Genomic DNA, 22265 nt, shown 5'->3' with positions numbered 1-22265 from the left:
TTGGCAGCAGCTTTGCTAAATTTTTTTCCAGTACAGCCACAAATTGGTTAAGCATTTTAAGAAGTCCACAATGATCCCCTAATTTCTTCTCCTGAGACCTCAGAGCTCAACATACTATAAGCACAATTTTACGCATATTTCTTCTAGAAGTGTGATTCGATGCTTCCCCACGCTGGAGTTCAACTTCCCCATCACACAGTGTCACAGGTCTTGCTGATGCTTAGTCCTACTAACTGGTGGTCTTAGCACCAGGAGTGCTGTAGCGCCCAATGCAAAATCGAAGGCTTCATGATCTCATTCCAGGTAATCACATACTCTCAAACAGTGTGCAGTAACTGAATCTCACATAGCTCTGCAATTTAATAAACTGCATTCCTAGATTAAGCTAAAGTAAAATCAGGAAACCTGTGAAAGATAAATACAACCAAAACCCTGGAACTTGGAATTAACTTTATATTACTACTTTATATTCAAGATGCCCATAAATGCGCTAAAGCTCTAAAACAGCTTTTCTTTCTTTGTCCATCATGTTTACTATATCCTTATATAAGTGTTAGTTGCTCAGTCATGTCCAACTCTTTGCAACCCCATGGACCGCAGCCTTCCAGGCTCCTCTGTCCATGGGATTCTCCAGGTAAGAATACTGGAGTGGGCTGCCATTCCCTTCTCCAGGAGATCTTCCCAACCCAGGGATGGAACCCAGGTCTCCAGCATTGCAGGCAGACTCTTCACCATCTGATCCACCAGGGAAGCTCATGTTCTTATATAAACCTTTATAACAATCCTTTCATTTTTATACAAAACTATGATTATGAAGAGTCAGTTTTTTGGTTTCACCAATAGTGGGGTTAGATTCACTTTTCTATTCTCAATGTCCTCAATCCAATTAAAATTAACAGGAAATCAGATGGCTAGCTCAGTAACAGGACTGCAGCCAGAAAACAGCCCTTACCCAGAGGTTGACAGTGAACTCATAAAATTCTTATTCAACCAAATATTCTAACTGGAGCTTACACAAAGAGTTCAAACTATCTCCATTTGAAACCAAATTTCAATTTAATCTAAAACCAGTATCAGAGATTAACAGACACACAAGAAACTTAAGTATAATTTTTCACATACTATAAATTTCAGCAGAAGAAGCAAAAAATGAGAGGAATATGCAGCAAGCTGCTCAACTCTAATTTATTTTGGAATGATCTGGTTGGAACTGTTCAAGCTTATGCATAAGCACCTACAATCACAGCTGTTACATAGTCCAGCAGAGAAGAACACTGCTACTTATAAAAGGGGTATAACTCACTTATTTGCTCTCCACAAACGGCCATTTCTTCATAAACTACATAAAGAATAATAAAATGGCCATCTGACAAAACACAAAGGCTGACTTCCCTAGAGAAGAAAATCAGACTGAAAAAAAAAACCCTTCACCATTGGAAAAGGCTCTTGCACACTTCCTAATAATTAGCGAAAGCGGAATCTTAAACATTAGCATAACCTTTATCCTTTCAAAAATCCCCTTTCTAATCATTTGACTGGGTCGACAAACTCCCACCAGGCAAAATCCAATGCTCCTAAATCATTTATTTTCTCATTTATCTGTATCTAGAAGAAATAACACAGCACTGACATTATCCCCCTGACAAACACAACCCATGAATCAACTTGACAATCGCCTTACACTTCTACCCTCTCTCTCCTCCTCCTCCTATTTGGATTATTATTTGGATTGCTTTTAAACAAACTTACCCCAAATTTTTCAATTTCTACATAAAGGAGAGGGAGAAAGGTGACAACTAATAGATCAGAACAAAGCATTACCATAGAACCTCTCTCATTTTATCTCGTGAACCCAAAATATACTTTTATAGTTTTTAAGAAATAAAAAAAAACCCACAATACAGAAAAAGTAGATTTGTAAAAAATGCTAATGCTTGAAATAAACAAAGTGCTAGTAGGAATCTATAGCAGTCAATAAGCACTTAAAGAACTAACACAAAGGAGTCCTCCTTGGTTTCTGTTCTTTCAGACTTCTGGTGACTCTTAAGACATCACTTACACATCAAACACAATAGGTATTCATTCACTTGCCTGACTGAAGAAATAGCTAAGCATAAATCCTTAACACCAACTACGAAAAAGGAAAAAAAAAAGATTAAAAAAGAAAAATTATCTTTAGCATGTGCCCAAAGAGTGACAACACTGAATAAAGACATCAAGATGAACTCTGCTCCCAGCAACCCTACCAAAAAGTATCAAATTCAATTTCATTAGCTCACCTGAGCTCTTCTTTTTCCCTCTGGACCTTACATTTCAAAGATATCTGAATTGACTACAAAGCTAAGAATACAAAGATATCTCAGTATTTAACTCTATGTGTACTTATTTATCTTTTCTTGCTTAGACATGGTATTCACCAGAGAGAAGAAACAAACCAACTCATTCAACAATTCATGCAGCATGCTCTGTGAAAGCATAAAGGGAACAAAGGGGGACAGGTAAATAGTCAAAGCCCGTTAAAATACAGTTCTTATGAAAACATTAGGAAATTTATCTAATAAAATAATGAATAAAACAAATTTATCATACTAGTCACTCATTTGATCAGTAATGGATGATATACTCAATTTAAAGGATAAAAATTAGCAGAGCCACGCGTCTATCTTATTGGAAGAAGATTCCAGTGAAGGGCTGGCCAACTTTATTCAAATAACTGAAATGGAAAATGAAAAAAAAAATTCTTTACTACATATTTTAGGAAGAGGGAAAAAAAAATATTAACTCTTTTCTGGGGTTTTCTACTCAGTGCAACGAAAGGAAAAAGAAAGGAATAAGAACAGAAAAAGATGTAAAAGTTAGCCACAGATATCCTGATTATATGCATAGAAAAATATGAGGAACTCTACAAATAAAAACTGAGAATTCAGAAAGATTACTGAATGTAAAAGGCAACACACAAATTAATAATCTTACTAAAAATTTTAAGTTTTTAAAAATATTAGTTACATTTTAGAAACAAACCAAGGTATAAATCTTATAAAAGATACAACCTCTACAGGGAAATTATAAATGTTACAGTTTAGGAACAGAAAAATAACTAAATAAATAGATAGATATATCCAATGTTCACAGGAAAATTTAATATCACAAAGGTATTTATTCTATCTAAATCAATAAATTTATTGCAATTCCAATCAAGATCCCAACAGGATTTATAATAAAACTTAATTGATTGTAAAATTAATATAAAATCACAAAGCGGCCAAGAACAGTCAGGATAATTTTGAAGAGAGGAAGGAAGTCCTAGATATCAAGGCTTATATAGGTTAAAGTAATTAAGACAATGGATGTAACTGCAGAGCTAGACAAATAGAACAATGAGCAAAGTCAGACCTCAGAAACAGACACAGATATGAGCACTGACTTGATATATAACAGTGGAGATATCACAGATGATGGACAAGAGTGCCTATTCAGTATAATATTCTATTATATTAATAGTGCCATTAATATAATAGAAAAACTAGTTACCCATGTAGGAATAATACTGTCTCACATCAGATTTTAGGAATATAGAAGAACAGACCTATGATGTCAGCATAGAGAGGATTTCTTGAAAAATATACTGATGATATATTTAAGACTATTTAAAAATCAAAATGGAGTAACTATGGTTCAGGCATCCAAATGGAGCCAGACCATTATAGATGTGGTGTCAGACACATTCCTGCATCACTGAGAATGTGAATCTTCTCTCAACTTTAACAAACTCAAGAACACAACCAACCACTTCAAAACAGTATCTGCTAGCTGCACCTTTGTAGTTTTCTAACAAAAAACAAACCTCACTGCATTCTGGATCGATTCCTTTAGCTCTAAGCTTTGTGCTCTGTTGCCTTGTTTAGTCATGCTGGCTCTGTACCTTTGTAAAAAAATGTTGCCTATGGCCTGAAATATACCTGGTAGCCTATTCTTAAGGCTCTACCTCCCACGTTTAACCCTTAAATGTATAACACTTTACTCTGTATAAATGTATACATTTATACCTTGGTTTGTTTAACCCTTAAATGTATAACACTTTATAACTGGGCTTTCCTGGTGGCTCAGCCGGTAAAGAATCTGCCTACAACACAGGAGACCTGGGTTCAATCCCTGTGTTGGGAAGATTCTCTGAAGAAGGGAATTGCTTCTCACTCCAGTATTCTTGCCTGGAGAATCCATGGACAGAGGGATTAAATATTTAATCCTTAAATGTATAACATTTTCATTCATATAGAGATAAAATGTTGAGGAACAGAAATAACATTTGCCGTTGAAGATTTGCAGGAACCATGTGGACAACAAGAACAAAGAGTTTCTGCACCAACAAGTCTGCAATAACCTCCACCTCTTTCAGTGTAAGAGCAGCCTGAAGTCTAACTCAGATAGGATGGTTCTCTGGGGCCCTAGTCCACCATCTTCTAGACCTGCTGGCTTTGTGAACAAGGTCATTATTCCCTGCCCCAACAGCTTGTCTTTCCACTTGTTGAGAAGCAAGAAGCAAGTACCAGCTTGGACTGGGTTAACAGGTTCAAAGTCCGTCCCCCTTCACAACTATGGAATCATTTCAGACCCCAGCCTATCCCTGCTCAACAAGCACCCTTACTTCTTTCCAATTCCAGTTCTAATAACCTTGCAGGATTTTTTGCCTTTCTAAGCCTCCCCCAATTTGTAGTCCAAAGGAACGTAATTCAAGTGCTCTTTGAATCTGTATCTCCTGGACTACAGTCCTAACAAACCCCAATCTTTATTCAGTCAGGTCTCTGTTTCTCTGAAATGCTGGTTAACAACACTTTAAAAAGAAAGATGGAATTGAAAGGAGTACACCAAGTATTTCAATTAATTACATGTGTTCTATTCTTTTTTGTATACCTCAAAAAGGAGGCTGGGATTGAAAAAGCACACAAAGTATTCCAATTAATATATAGGTTCTACTGTTGTTTGTGTACCTCAAATACCCTATTTAAAAACAACGCCACTGAACAAAAATAGATCCAACTTTATAATATATCTGATAATTGTTTCAAAATTAAATTTTGAATGGCTTTAGTATCATCTGTACTATGTTTCCTCACACTAAAGCTAAAATATGTATTAAATAGCAGGTCATCTAAGCTCTTAATGCCAATGGACACTTCAAACACACGCTTAAGAGACAATGCTAATGGCAATCAATAAATGCACTCTCTCCTACATTACAAGAGAGCCTGGTAAACATATTCCCAAGAAAAGATTACAGCATTACTATTCATACTTAAGTACTTTGTGCAATTTTATCAGACCATTTCTTCCATGCTTACAAGTGATGACAGGAAGTCCAGAATTTAAATAATTTTTTTCAAAGTAATTCTGTCATCGCTGGCACTCATTTAATGCCTGTTGATGATCACAGCTTGATAGATGACCTTCCAGCTTTTGTTCTCTCAACATATAGTGAAAGTGAAAAGACAAAAAAGGTATGAATACATGAAACTTCTCTTCCTATTCATTATTTTAACATTTTTAAGTTATCCAGCAAACCCAAATTTGATAATTAAAGTTAACTACCACCAAAACATAGAATTGAAGGTGAAAAGAAATATCAAATCTTAGACAAAAGTTAGAAAGATACACTTAATTCAACAGGCAGTTATTTGAGATGATAAACCAGGTAAATAATGCTACATGGATTTAATCTAGCATAGAGACATATCAAAATAATAAATAAAGGATAAAATTGCACAAGGGACTTACACACAAGTTCTGAGGAGTGAAAGATCTGGACACTGATCATTTTAAGTCACTGATGAAAAAAACTACAAAAAACACAAATAAGTGGAAAAATATCCTGTGTTCAATTTAGCGTAATTAAAATGTCCATCCTATTCAAAGCCATCTATATATTCAATGCAATGCTATCAAGATTCCAATGGTATTCTTTATAGAAAAAAAGAAATAGAACCACCAAAGACTATGAATAACCAAAACAATCTTGAAAAAGAACAAAGTTGGAGACATTACACATCTCAATTTTGAACTATATTACAAAGCTACAGTAATTATAACGATACAGTACTGGTATGAAAACAAACCCAGAGGACAACAGCATCAAGAATACAGAACTAAACCCATGCTGTATGATTGACTAATGTTTGAAACGGGAGCCAACTATGCTCAATGGGGAGAGACAGCTTCCTTAAAAAAGAAGGAAAAACTGCATAATCACATGCAAATGGAAAAGAAACTGGACCCCCCCTTATACCACTCACAAAAATTAACTCAAAATGTATTAAAGACTTAAATGTAAGACCTGAAACTCTAAAACTCCTAGAAGAAAACATAAAGGAAAAGCTTTTCCATGTTGGTTTTGGCAATGAGCTTTTTGAACATGACACCAAAAGCACAAGCTACAAAAGCAAAAATAAATGTGAAGGATTTTATCAAATTAAATAGCTTCTGCACAGCAAAACAATTTTTAAAATCAACAAAATTAAAAAGCAACTTGTGAAATGGAGAAAATATTTGCAAGCTACACATCTGATAAGAGGTTACTATCCAAAATACATAAAGAACTCATACAACTAAAAAGCAAAGAAATATTATCTGATTAAAATTGGAAAGAACTAAAAAAACATTTTTCCAAAAAAGTTAAACAAATGGCCAACAGGTACATGAAAAGAGACACAACATCACTAATTATCAGGGAAATGAAAATCAGAATCACAATGATACATCACCTCACATGGTTAGAATGGTGTCAAAAAGAAGTATCAAGTGCTGGGGAGAATGTGAAAAAAACGCACTCCTGGTGGAATGCAAATTGTTAAAATCACTGTGGAAAGTAGTAGTAGTATGGATGTTCCTCGAAAAATTAAAAATAGAACTATCATATGATCCAACAATTCCACTTCTGGCTATTTATCTGAAGAAAGTAAAAACACTTACTTGAGAAGATATCTTCATGCCCCTATTCAATGCAGCATTACTTACAATAGCCAATATAAAGAAACAATTTAGATATCTGTTGAGAAATAAATGGATAAAGAAACTGGTGTGTGGGGGGGGGGGAGCAGGGACAGGGTGTGATGGAATACTATTCAGCCATTAAAAAAGGAAATCTTGCCACCTGTGGCAACACAGATGGGCCCTGAGAACCCTATGCCAAGTGAAATAAATCAGGTAGAAAAAGACAAATGTGTATGTTATCACTGAAATGTAGAATCTAAAAATACCAAACTCATAGAAACAGCATTGATTGGTGGTTGCCAGGGGCTGAGGGGCGGGGAAAAGGTCAACGGGTACAAATTGACAGTTATAAAATGAATCAATTCTTAGGATGTAATGAACAGTATGGTAACTCTAGTTTTACAAAAGAAATTACACTTGAGAGATTTGAAGAGAGTAAATCTTAACGGTCTCACCACAAGGCAAAAAACAATAATTATGTGAGGTGATAGATGTGTTAACTGACCTTACTGTGGCAATCATTTTAAAAAATATACATCTATCAAATCATCACATTGTGTACTTTAAGTTTACACAATATTAAATGTCAATTGTAACTCAATAACACTGGGAAAAAATAAGAAAATGAATTAAGGTTTAACATCTTTTAAAGAGCTCAATTATAGCTGCTCTTTGTAAGAGACACAGCAGACTGTCAGAATATATGGGATATTCTACAATATGAAAGGGCTCCAATTCCCCAGAAGGAGTCTATGGTGAACCAAAGTAGATAAAGACATAACAAAAGGGACAGAGGCTACACTCAGAGGAAATAAAAGGACAGACAGAGGAAGAAACATGGAAAGTAAACTGGCTAGAGAGGAGGAAGATCAGGAGAAGGAAGAAAGTGTCCTGACACCCAAGGGAAAACGAGAAACGCAAGAGGCCACCTGTGCAGTGTGACATGTTGCAAGGAGGATATGACGGCTGGAAAGCCACTTGCAGTTAGAGGGGTACACATCTGCAACAAAATGGATCCCAAATAAAGAGCTATGGGTAGAAAGCGCCAGAGTAAACTATTCTTTGTGGAGGCCAGGCTCTGAACCGAACTAGACGGGGGCTGGGGCACAGCACACACTAGCTTCCATGGAGGATACGGATCCTGCAGAGGAGCAGGGCTGGCCGGCTCAGAGGCCCTGCACCCCAAGGGGACCCACGAGAGGAACAGGCTCGCGGGAGGCCGGGAGGAAGGCTCCTCTGACGTTCAAAGGAGACGCCACCAGTGCCGAGGGGATGACAGGTGACACTGAGGGCAGGAGAGCCACGGAACTCCACAGGAGAAAGGCGTCTGTAATCACACTGTAATCTCATACCGCTAGCCGGGGCCTCCCAGATGGCTCAGTGGGAAAGAATCTGCCTGTCAAGGCAGGAGACACAGGTTCCATCCCTGGGTCGGGAAGATCCCCTGGAGAAGGAAACAGCAACCCACTCCGGTATCCGTGCCTGGGAAATCCCAAGGAGAGAGGAGCCTGGTGGGCTACAGTCCTTGGGGTTGCAAAAGTCAGACACGACTTAGTGACTAAACGACAATAATACCTGTGGCAGCCAAAATGGTCCCCCAAAGGTATCCGTGCCCTAAGCCCCGGCTTCTGTCAATATGTTAGATCACGTGGCAAAGGGGGCTTTTTCGATGTCCTTAAGGTTATAAACTTTAAATCAGGGGAAGTATTTTGGATTTTCTGGGTGAGCCCAATCTAATACACAAACCCTTAAAAGCAGAGAACTTTCTCCGCATGAAGGCAAGAGATGCCACAGAAGGGGACTCAGAGAGATTCTAAGCGTGAGATGGATCTGGCGTGTCTGAGACGTGAGGGCCCGTGTGAAGGAGAGGAATGGGGCCTCTCAAGGCTAAGGCAGCCCCAGATGACGGCCGGCGAGGAAGCTGGGACCCCAGACCTACAACACCTGGGCACTGCATTTTGTCAACAACATGAACTTGGAAGGAAGAGTGTTCCCCCAAAGCCTCTGAAGAAGAGTCCACCCATCCAACACCTTCAGCCTTGTCACCCTAGAGAAGCCAGCTGAGTCGTCCTGGGCTTCAGCCTACAGAACTACGAGGCGATGACGCACTGGTGTGGTTTGAAGCCATCAAACCTGGGGCAGTAAGCTACAAGCAGCGGTAGAACACCAACACGACACTCCACGACACCAGGGCCAGACAACAGACACCCTTGGCCGGCAGAGTATCCTTGTTCCGCCTCCCTTCACCTCCAAGCTCACCCTGAAGGAGATGGACTGGGTCCAGAGAGCAGCGGGGAGGAGAAACGCAGGGCAGGGAACAGAGCAGGGCCCCCCCACGGCCCCACCGAGGGCGCCGCAGGCTCTGAGCAGAGCAGCCCTGAACGGGCAAGGGAGAGTTTTTCTCCGGATAAAAGTTAACTTATTTAAATTAAACTAGGGCTGCGGTTATCTTGAAAGCAAATGGAAAACTCTGGGACCTGTGGTGAAAGCTATCTGGCAGCAGGTAGGAATAAGCTGAAAGGGCTGGTTGAAAGAGGCCCTGGTTGGAACAAACAGGTCACTTTCAATCTGTACCTGCCACGTTCACCTTGGTCAAAAAGCCAGCTACACAGACCCACCATGAGTTCAAGAGCAACCATTGAAATCTGACATCCAGAAATCAAAGTTGTGTATATAGCGATGCTCATGCAACTATTTCATATATCTAAGAACCACAGAGAAACCAAAATGAGCTTTCAGATCAAAATTCTCCTTTCACTGGATGAAAATGTCGGAAAAAAAGCCCTTAAGAAGTAGCAGAACTAAAAACTCATCATTACTTTTTAAAAGTGCACTAAAACTGTTACCCAGAGACCAACTAAATCATTTTCTAAATAAAAGTGAAATAAGTACGAATGCTGAAGGATGATACTGTACTTCGCATTCATTAAGCAATCAAGTCACCACACTGTCTCTCAAAGGACCATCGTGAGGAGGAAAAAGAGGTGTTCTTCAAAACAAAGTTTTTACTTCATGCAAAAAAAAATCATCTAAGTACCTCTGAGAACATTATATAAGTTTTTTAAACTGTACAATGCCAAGAAAAAGAATCTAGACACAACTTTTAAATGAAACCTCAAAAAAAAATAAATAAATGAAACCTCATTTTGTCAAATGCCAAAAAACAAAAATGGCAGAGTATTCAACGTTGCTTTCTCTGAAGGATTTTGATTAATAAAAATGGTACAGATAGGCAAAGCCAAAAATAAACCCCAACCTAAATCTAGCATCCTCCCCAGACCTAGAAATAGCTTTAAATGTGTCAGAGACGTGGTACTCTGCTTGACAAGCCTGAGAAACAGCAGTTGAGTCCACATTTAAAGGAGGAGAAAGGCCCTTCTCAGCTTCAGAATCTCCAAGTTCTTCCTGCAATGTATTGTGATATTGTCAAGGTATCAGAAAGGAAAAGAAGAACCCAGTCCTTATTTCTTTTAAAGCCTTTAGTTGTGACAAACTCACTCATTTAGCAAATTGGCAGTCCTGCAAAAGCAATAATAATTCACTTTACTTCTGCTGAGTAAAGTGAGTTTGACTGCAAAAGATCTTCTGCCAACAGGGAGACCTGTTTAAGATTTAAAAAGTGATCTGATCCAGTTATTAAATATGTAAACACTTCAAAGATGCCAATATCCATCTGCCCTGTTCATATAAATAAACTAATACTCTTAGCTGGGAGAAGGGTAAGACTAACACTTCTAAAGTCGTCATGTTCAGAAGAGAACACCATCCACTACGTTCTGCACTTCCTCTGTGGTTACACTTTAACAGCGTGTGGTGAGCCTTCGCGAATGTCCGTCACTGGCCCACTTGCTCCACTCACTCAGATGACACCAGCACAGGGAGAAAACTGTCTGAACAAGGCGCACCAAAACAGCACCATTCCAGAATCTCACAGACAATTCAGGCAGCAGCTCAAACACACGATGCATGAATGAGGGGGCACTTTACAATCTTGAGTCCTCAACGGCAGTCTTGAAGAAATCTGCCTTATACAAGTCTCATAAACAGATGCAAAGGCTAGCAAAAAAAAAAAGGTTACATTCTCTTTGTTCTGGACTGAAATTGTATTAACTCATGGTTATAGAAGTTACAGAGGCACACCCCAAAGCAAGTGAGTTCAAGTGTCTGCAGACTTAACTGCTGCAGGACTATGCAAACATGGTTACTGTGAGAACTAAGAGCTCAAACAAGGTCCAAAAGTCAGCACACTCAACAACACACACAGCCAAGCGCGATGACTGTCCTCAATGCAACCGAACCAGACATACCACTTAGATAATCTATCTAAGATAAAGGTATATCATTTGATACTTTGGAGGGTTTATGTTTTTATGTACTTCTGTGTAAAACAACTGGCATGACACTTTTCTTCAGATTCTTATTTTTGTAATCCTAAAACTCTCTACGCCTTGAGTGCTATCTTAATGACATCAGAAATAACCTATGCAACCTAAGTTTCAGACACGTTTAGTTCCATGAACATAAGCCAAAGCTAAGGTTTTTACATCAAACATTTTATAATGAATCAAAATTCTTACCATCATCTTTTCAAAAAGCTCTAAAATTTCCTTCTCGGACAGTGGTTTTGGAATGTTTTCATTCATTTCTGAAGAGCAATCATTGTTTGAAAACGCAGTCCTCAGGTTGGAAAGTGGAGGCCTCTCTTTCTTGCTCCCTGGAATTCTTATGCTGGCAAATCTATCCATCTATGAAGAAAGATAAAATAAAAAGCACATGTGTAAGTATTCCCTTCTCAACAACACTTATTTAATTTCCAAAATGAAAAAACAGGGTCAGTTATATCATCACTGTGATTTCATCAGAAGGCATTCAATTTAGCATGTAAAATTTAAGATTAAAAGAAATAATAAATATAAAAATAAGTGAAGTCTTCATAACCATCCTGTCTGAAGGCAGGAGAGACAACCTCAAAAGATTCCTTCCAATCTTAAGATGATAGAATGAAGACTCTAATGATAAATGACCTTTGCTACAGATTAACAAATTAAGCATTTTTACAAAGGTAATTTAGCTAATTTGGTGGTTTAGTCACTAAGTCGTGGCTGACTCTTACAACCCCATGGACTGTAGCCCGCCAGGATCCTCCGTCCATGGGGTTCTCCAGGCAAGAATACTGGAGTGGGCTGCCATTTCCTTCTCCAGGGGATCCTCCCAACGCAGGAAGCGAACCCAGGTCTCCTGCACTGCAGGTGGACTCTACCGACTGAGCCACGAGGGAAGCCCGGCTAACTTGGTGGCTGGCAATCACACTGGTTCTCAGAGTTCACCCTCGATCCCCTCCTCCAGCGTCCTTTTCACAGCACATACTACACTCGAGCTGGGAGGGGTGGGGGGACGTGATTTAGGCACTTTGAGAACTAAATTTTACTTACATCTCCATAGCTTGACCTGAGAGACATCACATTTCTCTTTACTCAGATTAGCCTGTATTTGAACTTTATGAACAACTACAGGGTAGACTTGGAGAAGGAAATGGCAACCCACTCCAGTATTCTTGCCTGGAGAACCCCATGGACGGAGGGGCCTGGTGGGCTCACAAGTCCACGGGGTCACAAGAGTCGGACACGACTGAGCGACTAAACCAACACCACCACAGAGCAGACTGAAGCCTCAAGAAATAAAACTGGATTTTTACTGCAATGAGATTTCTTCTACAATTTTATCAACAAATAGTTCACGGATATTTGAAAATGGATGGATTAGTTTACAAAGCTAATTGTTCATTCATTGAAAATAGTGTGAATTTAGCAAGTTCTGTTCCTCACAGAGAATCCAGACACACACGGTGTTTCAAGTGGTAACCATCAAAAAGGGAAAGAAGGGTACTTAAAAACACTATGATTCTGGAACTGTTCAGAATAACTGTGCACACATTAAGCCACTGTTTCCACCATATATATATATATGTGTAGTACATAAACCTGCACTATTCACTGTGGCAGCCACGTGTGGTTATTTAAACATAAATTAAGTTTTAAAACTCAGTTCCTTTGCTGCCTGAGTCACATACCAAGTGTTCAAGAACCACAAGAGACTAGTGGCTCCCACATTGGTCAAAGCGTATAAAGTACACTTCTATCGTAACAGAGGTTCTACTGAATAGAGCTACTAGGGCCCATTAAAGGAGCATAACACTTAAATTCCCTATTTAAAAAGACAGTAAGTCACAGTATTGATTATTCACTTCACTAGAGAAATAGGATTTTTTGCAAATAATAATGTTCTGTGCTTAGGTGCTCAGTCATGTCCAACTCTTTGCAACCCCATGGACTGCAGCCAGTCAGGCCCCTCTGTCCATGGAGATTCTCCAGGCAAGAATGTCTGAGCGGGTGCCGTGCCCTCCTCCAGCGTATCTTCCCAACCCAGGGATTGAACCCAGGTCTCACACATTGTACGAGGACTCTTTACCAGCTGAGCCACAAGAGAAGCCTTCAAATAATAATATGCAAAGATAATAACACTTATCTTTCAAAACAGGCCTTTAAATTCACTTTGAAGATAATCCTAAGGAAAAACACCATGTACTATATATACTCACACACGGCCCATCTAACAGGAACTAAACGTTAAAGTGCTAATAACACGACAGCCTCCGGCCGGGTTACAGAGCAGTCCACAACACCACTGCTCTCATCCCAACAACCAAAACAAGCCAGACACCCTACAGGATTCTTCTCACTGTTGTTTTCAACCTCTCAGGAAGCTGAGGACACCAGGGAACCGGCACAAATAAACACTGGGAGGAAACAAGAGTGCTCTCATCCCTGACGACAGCTGCAGAAGAAGGACAAATGCAGAAAGGCAAAGAAAAACCAGCCAGGTTTTTAATGAACTATTGACAGCCACATGAGCACTGGCATGAGAGATTAGACTTCCAGGTCCTGGGTCATGAAGTCCCAGCCACAGAGTGAGTCTGCACCCTCTGACCAACTCTTTCCCTCAAGTCTTCACACACTGCAGGACGTAGATGCCGAAAGCCGAACACGGGGATGCTCCCTGAGGCGGGAGAGGCCTCTCCCAGTGCAAAGCAGCTGCCTGCCAAAGCCTCTGGACCAGCCAGAAGACCTGAGAGAAACCCAGACCTTCAGAGAGCAAACGCCAGCTGCTATCTGAAGGCTGGGGGCAGGATACCAAGTCTCTGAAGAAAGAGAGCCAGCAATGGAACTGAAAACAAAAAAAGAACACTACAGAAATCCTAAAAATGGGCATCAAGACTTTAAAGCAGAAAGAGATATTCCATGGTTTCCAAAGCCAAAGTTCAACTGTTAATGCCAAAAAGCAAATTGCCAGACTCTCATTAGCACTCAGATCCCAAGTCCACAAAGCATTTGAGGCCACAGACAAGCTGAATAAAACTCAAGCAGCAGGAAAAGCAAACGCAGCTCAACTAGAGATCACAGAGACACAGCCCCCATTCCAAGAGTCTGAAAGAAGAGCATGCCCTCTTTTGGAAGCAAATATTACTTAATTTCTACTGTAATTAAATAAAATGTCCACCACAAAATCAAATGTTGCTAGACACCAAGGAGCAAGAAATACGGCCCACAGTCAAAAGAAGTGACGGAGAGACAGCCTAGAGGGCAGAATTACTAGACAGACTATTTAAAAGAAGATTTATAAAAATAATGGTAAAGGATATAATGAAATTACCACCATGCGGTGGGGAATTTCAGTAGCAAATCATGGACACTATTTTTTTTAATCTATTAGAATGAAAAGTGTATCAGAAATGAAGAATTCATTAGGTGGGCTTAAAAAGAACCTGAACATTGCCAAGAACTGGTGAACCTAAACACAGATCAATAGAAAGTATTCAAACTGAAACAAACAAACAAAAAAAAACCAGAATAACCAATATTCATGATACAATATGAAATGTTGTAACACAAGTGTAACTGGGGTCCCCAGCAGAAGAGAAAGAGTATTATAAATATAGATATAGATATATACATATATGTATATCAATTCACAGAGAAGCTCAGCAATCCCCAGAAAAAATACAAAACAAGCAAACAAAAAACCCATACGTAGGAACCTCACAGTCAAACTACTGAAAATTAAAAATAAAGGGCAAACCATAAAAATACAGCCAAAGAACAAAAGACATTATATACAGAACAAAAATGATACAAATTTCTCACCAGAAATAATGCCAGCAAAAGACAACCGAATGGCATCGTTGAGGAATGAAAGAAAAATAATCTCACCCTAGAATTCAGTGTCTAGTAAAAACACTTTTCATAAACAGAAGCAAAATAAAGACATTTGCAGGCGGGCAAAAGTTGAGAGAATCTGTCTACAGCAGACTTCCACTACAAAAAGTGTCAAAAGAGGTTTTTCATGCAGAATTGATGGAAATGGAACACCAAATATACAAAAAGAAATAAAGAGCAAGTCAGTGATACAAAAATAAACGAGCAATGTGAATGTAAATAACTTAAACAACAATCACGGGGAGGAGACAAGCACATAAACAGGTAATTATACGCAATGTGGAAGATATAATAAGAAGTGTGTACAATGTATCGAAAGAAAAGGGCAGCTGACTCACCAACACAAAACCTCCCTGCTGTGAGACAGCTCAGAAACAGGAGATTATTTCACATGAATGTGTCCAGAAGTTATATCTCTACGGACATCAGTACTTCAATTCTTGATACTTGTTTTAAAAAACTAGGGACGTCGAACAGTTGTTTTAAGAAATGGGGCTGGTTCCTCAGGCTTTTGAATCACTACTTCATTGCCATCACTTCTATACATGTAACATCAACCCTTGAGTGTAGAAACTATACTGACTCCTCTTCACACCACACATACGGACACACACACAGTTAATTAATATGCTAAACTTATAAGGAAGTGAAATTAAGCAAAACACTATTAATGCAACATTAATATTATAAATGTAAACATGTCAATGAATGGGAAGAGTAAGCTCAAGCAATTCACAAGCTAATTTATGAATACTTAACTTCCAACAGTGGTAGAAGAAATCAAAATTTTAGTTTTCACCAAAAATCAAAATGCTTTAAAATAAAAATCTCTAAAAGTCATAAAAATAACAATAATTATTAATTGAGCCCATTCTTTATCTACACACTGTACTAAGAGACTGAAATGAAGCATCATTCATTAAACAAATGAATGCATTTGTTTAATTCTTCAAGGAGGAAACTACTTGTTTAAATAACAAAAAACAATCTCCAAAACACTTGTATACATAAAAATGTCATGCTATTTAGACTACAGTGACAGACTTTATTTTCTTGTGCCCCAAAATCACTGTGGACAGTGACTGCAGCCATGAAATGAAAAGACACTTGCTCCTTGGAAGAAAAGCTATTACAAACCTAGACAGTATATTAAAAAGCAGAGACATCACTTTGCCAACAAACGTCTGTATAGACAAAGCTATGGTTTTTGCAGTAGTCATGTACGGATGTGAGAGTTGGACCCTAAAGAAGGCTAAGCGCCAAAGAACTGACACTTTCAAACTGTGGTGCTGGAGAAGACTCTTGAGATTCCTTTGAACAGCAAGGAGATCAAACTAGTCAATATGGAAGGAAATCAACCATGAATATTCACTGGAAGGACTGAAGCTGAAGCTCCATTACTTTGGCCACTGAGGTGAAGAGCCAATTCATTGAAAAACACCCTGATGCTGGGAAAGATTGAAGGCAGGAGGAGAAGAGGATGACAGAGGATGAGATGGTTGGATGGCATCACCGGCTCAACGGACATGAGTTTGGGTAAACTCTGGGAGTTGGTGATGGACAGGGAGGCCTGGCGTGCTGCAGTCCATGGGGTCGCAAAGAGTCGGACACGAGTGAGCGACTGAACGACAAATTTAGACTACAAAATAGCACAAAGAAAATTTTAAAAATCAATGCATTATGATTTTAGACATAGAATTGCATTTGTATCAATAAATAATACTACAATTTGTACAATAATAATACAGAATTAGCACATCTCCACCATATGCTTAGCACCTAAACTCTGGGGGAGGGTTGGCTTTTATCCAAGTGTTGAAACAAATGTGCACCAGATCGCTAGCCTAGCTAGCTAATGACAAGATAGCAAAAATAAGCACATCCCTCTTCTAACTCCTAAATCTATAAAGATGCAAAAAAAAAAAAATCAGTGTTTCATAATTTCAATGCTTTTATTTTCCTAGATGAGAAAGGAATGAAAGACAAAATAAGGAAGGAGCCATAGGAGAAAAATAAATACAATCCTTTCTCCTATACTAGAACATACAGTAAACTAAATTTGTTGAAGACCTCAGGGTTAAAGTAAAAACATTCCCAGGTATGTGATGCTCTATTGAGTGCTACAAGTAGATTCCAAATACTGTGGGCACTATTACAAAGCTAGGTACAGAGTGAACATTATTATCAAATCAGTGTAAATGTTCTAAGGAAGTTTTATCTTTTTTTAAATGGATGATTCTATGACTCTACTCATAAATAAGGGGGGAAAAATCACTCCTAATTCATCTTTCATGGAATCACACACACAATTTGCTTAAAGCAATTCACAAGAGAACATAAAAGCAAACTTTTAAAATAGTTTTGTATATAAAAACACGACAGAAATCACCATCGTACTCTGTTCATCGACTGCTGTTTGCATTTGGCAATTTGGTTGCAACTGTATGTACTTTACAATGTGCACTTGGATGGCTACTCTTAATTTCATGTGAAATTCTCTTAACGTAGATATAGAAACACAACCCAAGTAGGCGAAGTATACAGTTTGCCTTTGTTGAAGAGATGGTTAAATATACAGAAGACTGAGGGAATCCCATTATGCTATTTGGAGGTGGTACACACAATTAATATGGCTTCAGCTGTGTCTGGGGTGTGCTGGATTTTATAAATTAATATCACTTATCTTCAGGGGAAGTTAAATGAGCACCCTACTGAGTATTATCTCACACTGATAATCAGTAATGACAGTTTAAAAAATTAATTAAACTAAAAACAGGCTCTAAAAAACTATCTGGATGTTTAGCTATTTTATAACACTGTAAGACTGAAAACACACTTTTTACTGTTACAATGTTTTTCAATACTAACAGAGTAGTGATCCTTTTTACATTTAAAACAAAAGGAAGATATGAAATTATTAGTCCTTTTAGAACTTGAAAAGACAGAAAAACTATGTGTGATCATAAACACACATTCTTAGAATCCAGAAGGGAGAAGATATTTTCATGCAATCCAGGAGAATTATTAAACAAATAAACATTCATTTTAATTATTGAATTAATTCTATTTGAACACATACCTGAAATCCAAAAAAAAAAAAAAAACCACTCAAAATTATCAATTGCAATCCTGCACTACATTTAAGAGAAAAAAGCCTAACAGCTAAAATAACCTGGCTTTTAATTAGCTTTATTACTAACCAAGCAACCTGCTGATTAAAAATGGAACTCCAGAGTCTGACTTCCGAATCCTGCCCAACCCCTCGCTTGCTGGGTTACCCTAACCAAACCCCCCAAATTTCCACAATGGTATCTTTGTTGAAGAACTGGTTAAATTCACAGAAGACTGAGGAAATGCCATTATAATGCTATCTGCAGGAGGGATGCCACGCTTAATTAACATGGCAGTGAGCTGTCAACAGAAATAAAAGTACCTCTCGCCTCTCAGTGTCAGGTTAAAGGGCGGGCCACCCCATCTAAAGCAGTATATGAGCCCACTCACATCCCTATCTGTCAGAGCACACGGTTTATTTCCTTCATCTGCACTGAGTATGACTTAAGAAAGCCTGTCATCTTCTTCTGTAATTGCTGGCTCTGCCTCTCTCCCGCTAAAATGTTAAGTGCCATGCTAGACAAATCATCAGCTGTCTTAGCTGTGCTGGCCAGTCTCGAGGACAGCCCTCAGGGATCCCCCGACTTACGTAAGCAACAGCACACTGAAAATTATGGAGTGTCATTTCAAGACTAGGTCACAAAAGACATCACAGCTTTTGTCTTGCTCCTTCTGGGATGACTCACTCTAGGATATGCCTGCTGCCAGATCACACGGACACTCAAGAAGACTTAGGGGGAGGCCCACGGGGCAAAGAACTGAGCTAACAAAGCTAGAGAAGCAGGGAGGCATCGTGCCGACAGCCACGTGTGTGAGCCATCCCAAAAGCCCCAGTCAACCTTCAGCTGATGAGAGCTCTAGCCAACATCTTCACTGCAACCTCATGAGACTCCAAGCCACAACCACCCAGCCTAGCAACTTCCACTCCTGCCCCACAGAAACAGTATGAGATGATAAATGTCTGCTGCTCTGGCTTAGTTTGTTACACAGCAGCAGATAACTGATAGTACCACTGTGTGTTCAGCCTACAAAACAGTAGTTGGCAGGCACCTAGCACCGAAGGCATGCCTAAGCAAATACTGGATGACAAACACATAAAATACAGTGCCGTCCCACAGGTTACCACTTGGGGGGAAATACAGTAACAAATCACAAATCAAGGTGAAATACTGTAAATGCCCTCAAGCAAACTAGCAACAGATAGAGACCAGTGATTAACTCTGGGGTAGAAAAGGAATCTCAAAAGAGTTTTTGGAAAGGGATGCATAGGAAACCAGGTGAGGCTAAATCAGAATTACAGGAGATGGTGCAGGTTAACAGCTAAAGAGTTCCATGATCTTTACTAAAATGCTAGTGACATCACTGTCACAAAGAGACATCTTTCTGGGGAGAAAAACTGACCATTCACTGTTTCAAGTGGATAAGCTAAGCATCTCAGTCATAGGTACACTCTTATCAACTGGTAACAATTCCCACCAACCTACCAACTGCTACACCCTACCTTCAATGCTCCTAAATATTACAAACGACCATCTCCCACTTTTAAATTGCATTACTGAAATTTATAAAAAGTTCTCTAGCCAGAGGATTCTTTGAAAAGATTAAAATGTATCACCGCCTCCCCAAAATTACTTACTTACAATGATTTGTTCACATTTAGATTTTATATAGTATTTTAATATCATTAAGAGAGAAATACACTTAACAGTTATAATCTTGAAATTCCTTTAAATTGCTTGAAAATAAGTTATGCCATGAAATTAAAAGACACTGCTCCTTGGAAGAAAAGCCAAGACAAAACTAGACAGCATATTCAAAAGCAGAGACATTACTTGGCCAACAAAAGTCCGTCCAGTCAAAGCTATGGTTTTTCCTGTAGTCGTGTACAGATGTGAGAGTTGGACCATAAAGACGGCTAAGCACTGAAGAACTGATGCTTTTGAACTGTGGTGTTGGAGAAGACTCTTGAGAGTCTCCTGGACTTCAAGGAGATACAACCGGTCCCTTCTAAAGGAAATCTGTCCTGAATATTCATTAGAAGGACTGATGCTGAAGCTGAAGCTCCAATACTTTGACCACCTGATACGTAGAGTCAACTCACTGGAAAAGACCCTGATGCTGGGAAAGACTGAAGGCAGGAGGAGAATGGGACAAGAGAGGATGAGATGGTTGGATGGCATCACCGACTTGATGGACATGAGTTTGAGCAAACTCCAGGAGTTGGTGATTGACAGGGAAGCCTGGCGTGCTGCAGTCCATGGGGTTCAAAGAGTCAGATAAGACTGAGCAACTGAACTGAACTGAATATGCAATATGTATTCCACGGCCAAGTGCCATATGCAGAGTAGCCAGTGGAAATGCCCACATAGGAAAGAGGCTTTCCTTCTCTGTGATAAAGTCACAGACCCAAACCTACTGTTCATATGCTTGGCTGTTCATTTGGTTTTTTGTTTTGCTTATGTGTATAACTTTTTAAAATACTAAATTTTGCTTAAAGCTTAATTTAAAAGATTTAATCCTTTCCCCATTATGTTCAATTATACCATGAATTCTACCACAGACCCCTTGGTGGTCCACAGACCCCAGAGTAAGTGTCCCTGGTAGGTAGGGATGGAATAATAACAGAAATAGTGGTATAAAAGGAAGGAACTTAAGTTCTAGTGCCTGCAATGAATCAATGGGAGGGACAAGATGACCCACAGTTGAGACTAACAAGGAGAAATGCAATAGAAATGCTCAAGAAGAGCTGGAAGCTTTTGAGGGAAAAAGTCACCAGGAAAATAAAGTCTTCAAATAACCCCTAGGTTTCAAGTACAGCAACAAGGAAAGCAAACATTCAAAGATGACAGACTTTGAGTTCCAGAGGGCAAAGTAGGAGGGTTTGTGAAGGCTTTAGAAGTTGGGAAATACTGTCAGATTAGAAAAATACATGGACCTGGACTGAAGCATACAGATGTATACTGAAGATGTGGACTTCTGAGGTTGTCTCCAGTCAGCAGAAAAGTGATTTGAACTATAATAACTTTAATGAAAATTAACCAGGAAACATAAATCAAACCAAGTGGACCGTATCGTAATTCATCTTGCCTCTGGCCTCTGCCCTACCACCACTAACCTGCTGCAGGCCACCTGGACAATCGGTACAGCCTCCTAACGGCTCCAGGGTCTTCACTGGGCCCCGTCCCTACCACTCCCCGAAGTGACCTCTGCAGATCTTACTGAAATCCAGATCGCATCATGTCCCTCACTCCTGTGCTTCAATCCTTTCAGCCTCTGGAATCTCACTGCTCACAGGATGACACCCAAATATCTTACCATGGCTCAAAGGTCCACTTTAACCTAAATCTTATTTCCTCTTGAGAAAATCTCTTCACGACTCCACCACCATTAGACTATATGATCTAGACGTAATGAATAACCTAGAAACCTCTACACATGCACAAGCTATTTCTTGTGCCAAAAACCTGTCCCTTTCTCTGGATAATTTCAATTCAGGCTTCAGTTTGCACTACATCTCATGTAGTAGTCTTTCTGACACCTCAAAACTCGATTAGATGCCCATACACCTAGTGCTTCACCATTATATAGTCTGTGTACAACTCTAAGGCAAAAAGATAAGACACTGAAAGATGAACTCTCCAGGTCGAAAGGTGCCCAATATGCTACTGGACATCAGTGGAGAAATAACTCTAGAAAGAATGAAGAGATGGAGTCAAAGCAAAAGCAACACCCAGTTATGGATGTGACTGGTGATGGAAGTAAAGTCTGATGCTGTAAAAAGCAATACTGCATAGGAACCTGGAATGTTAGGTCCATTTATCAAGGCAAATTGGAAGTGGTGAAACAGGAGATGGCAAGAGTGAACATCAACATTTTAGGAATCATCGAACTCAAATG

The 22265-nt window shown here is 39.2% G+C and overlaps 1 protein-coding gene across 5 annotated transcripts in view; it reads right to left on the bottom strand.

Annotated features, from left to right (window-relative positions):
- Positions 1–22265, bottom strand: part of DIAPH3 (diaphanous related formin 3) — a 527980-nt gene that overhangs the window by 463333 nt on the left and 42382 nt on the right. For all 5 annotated transcript variants that reach the window (XM_043478170.1, XM_043478172.1, XM_043478171.1 and 2 more), the window contains one exon: positions 11562–11729. In XM_043478170.1, coding sequence (XP_043334105.1) covers positions 11562–11729 — 168 coding nt within the window. The remainder of the gene's footprint in view (positions 1–11561; positions 11730–22265) is intronic.

The sequence above is a fragment of the Cervus canadensis genome, chromosome 9 (assembly GCF_019320065.1).
Source record: "Cervus canadensis isolate Bull #8, Minnesota chromosome 9, ASM1932006v1, whole genome shotgun sequence".
NCBI lineage: Eukaryota > Metazoa > Chordata > Mammalia > Artiodactyla > Cervidae > Cervus > Cervus canadensis.
The sequence above is the reverse complement of the archived record's forward strand: the minus strand, read 5'-3'. Positions and strand labels throughout refer to the sequence as shown.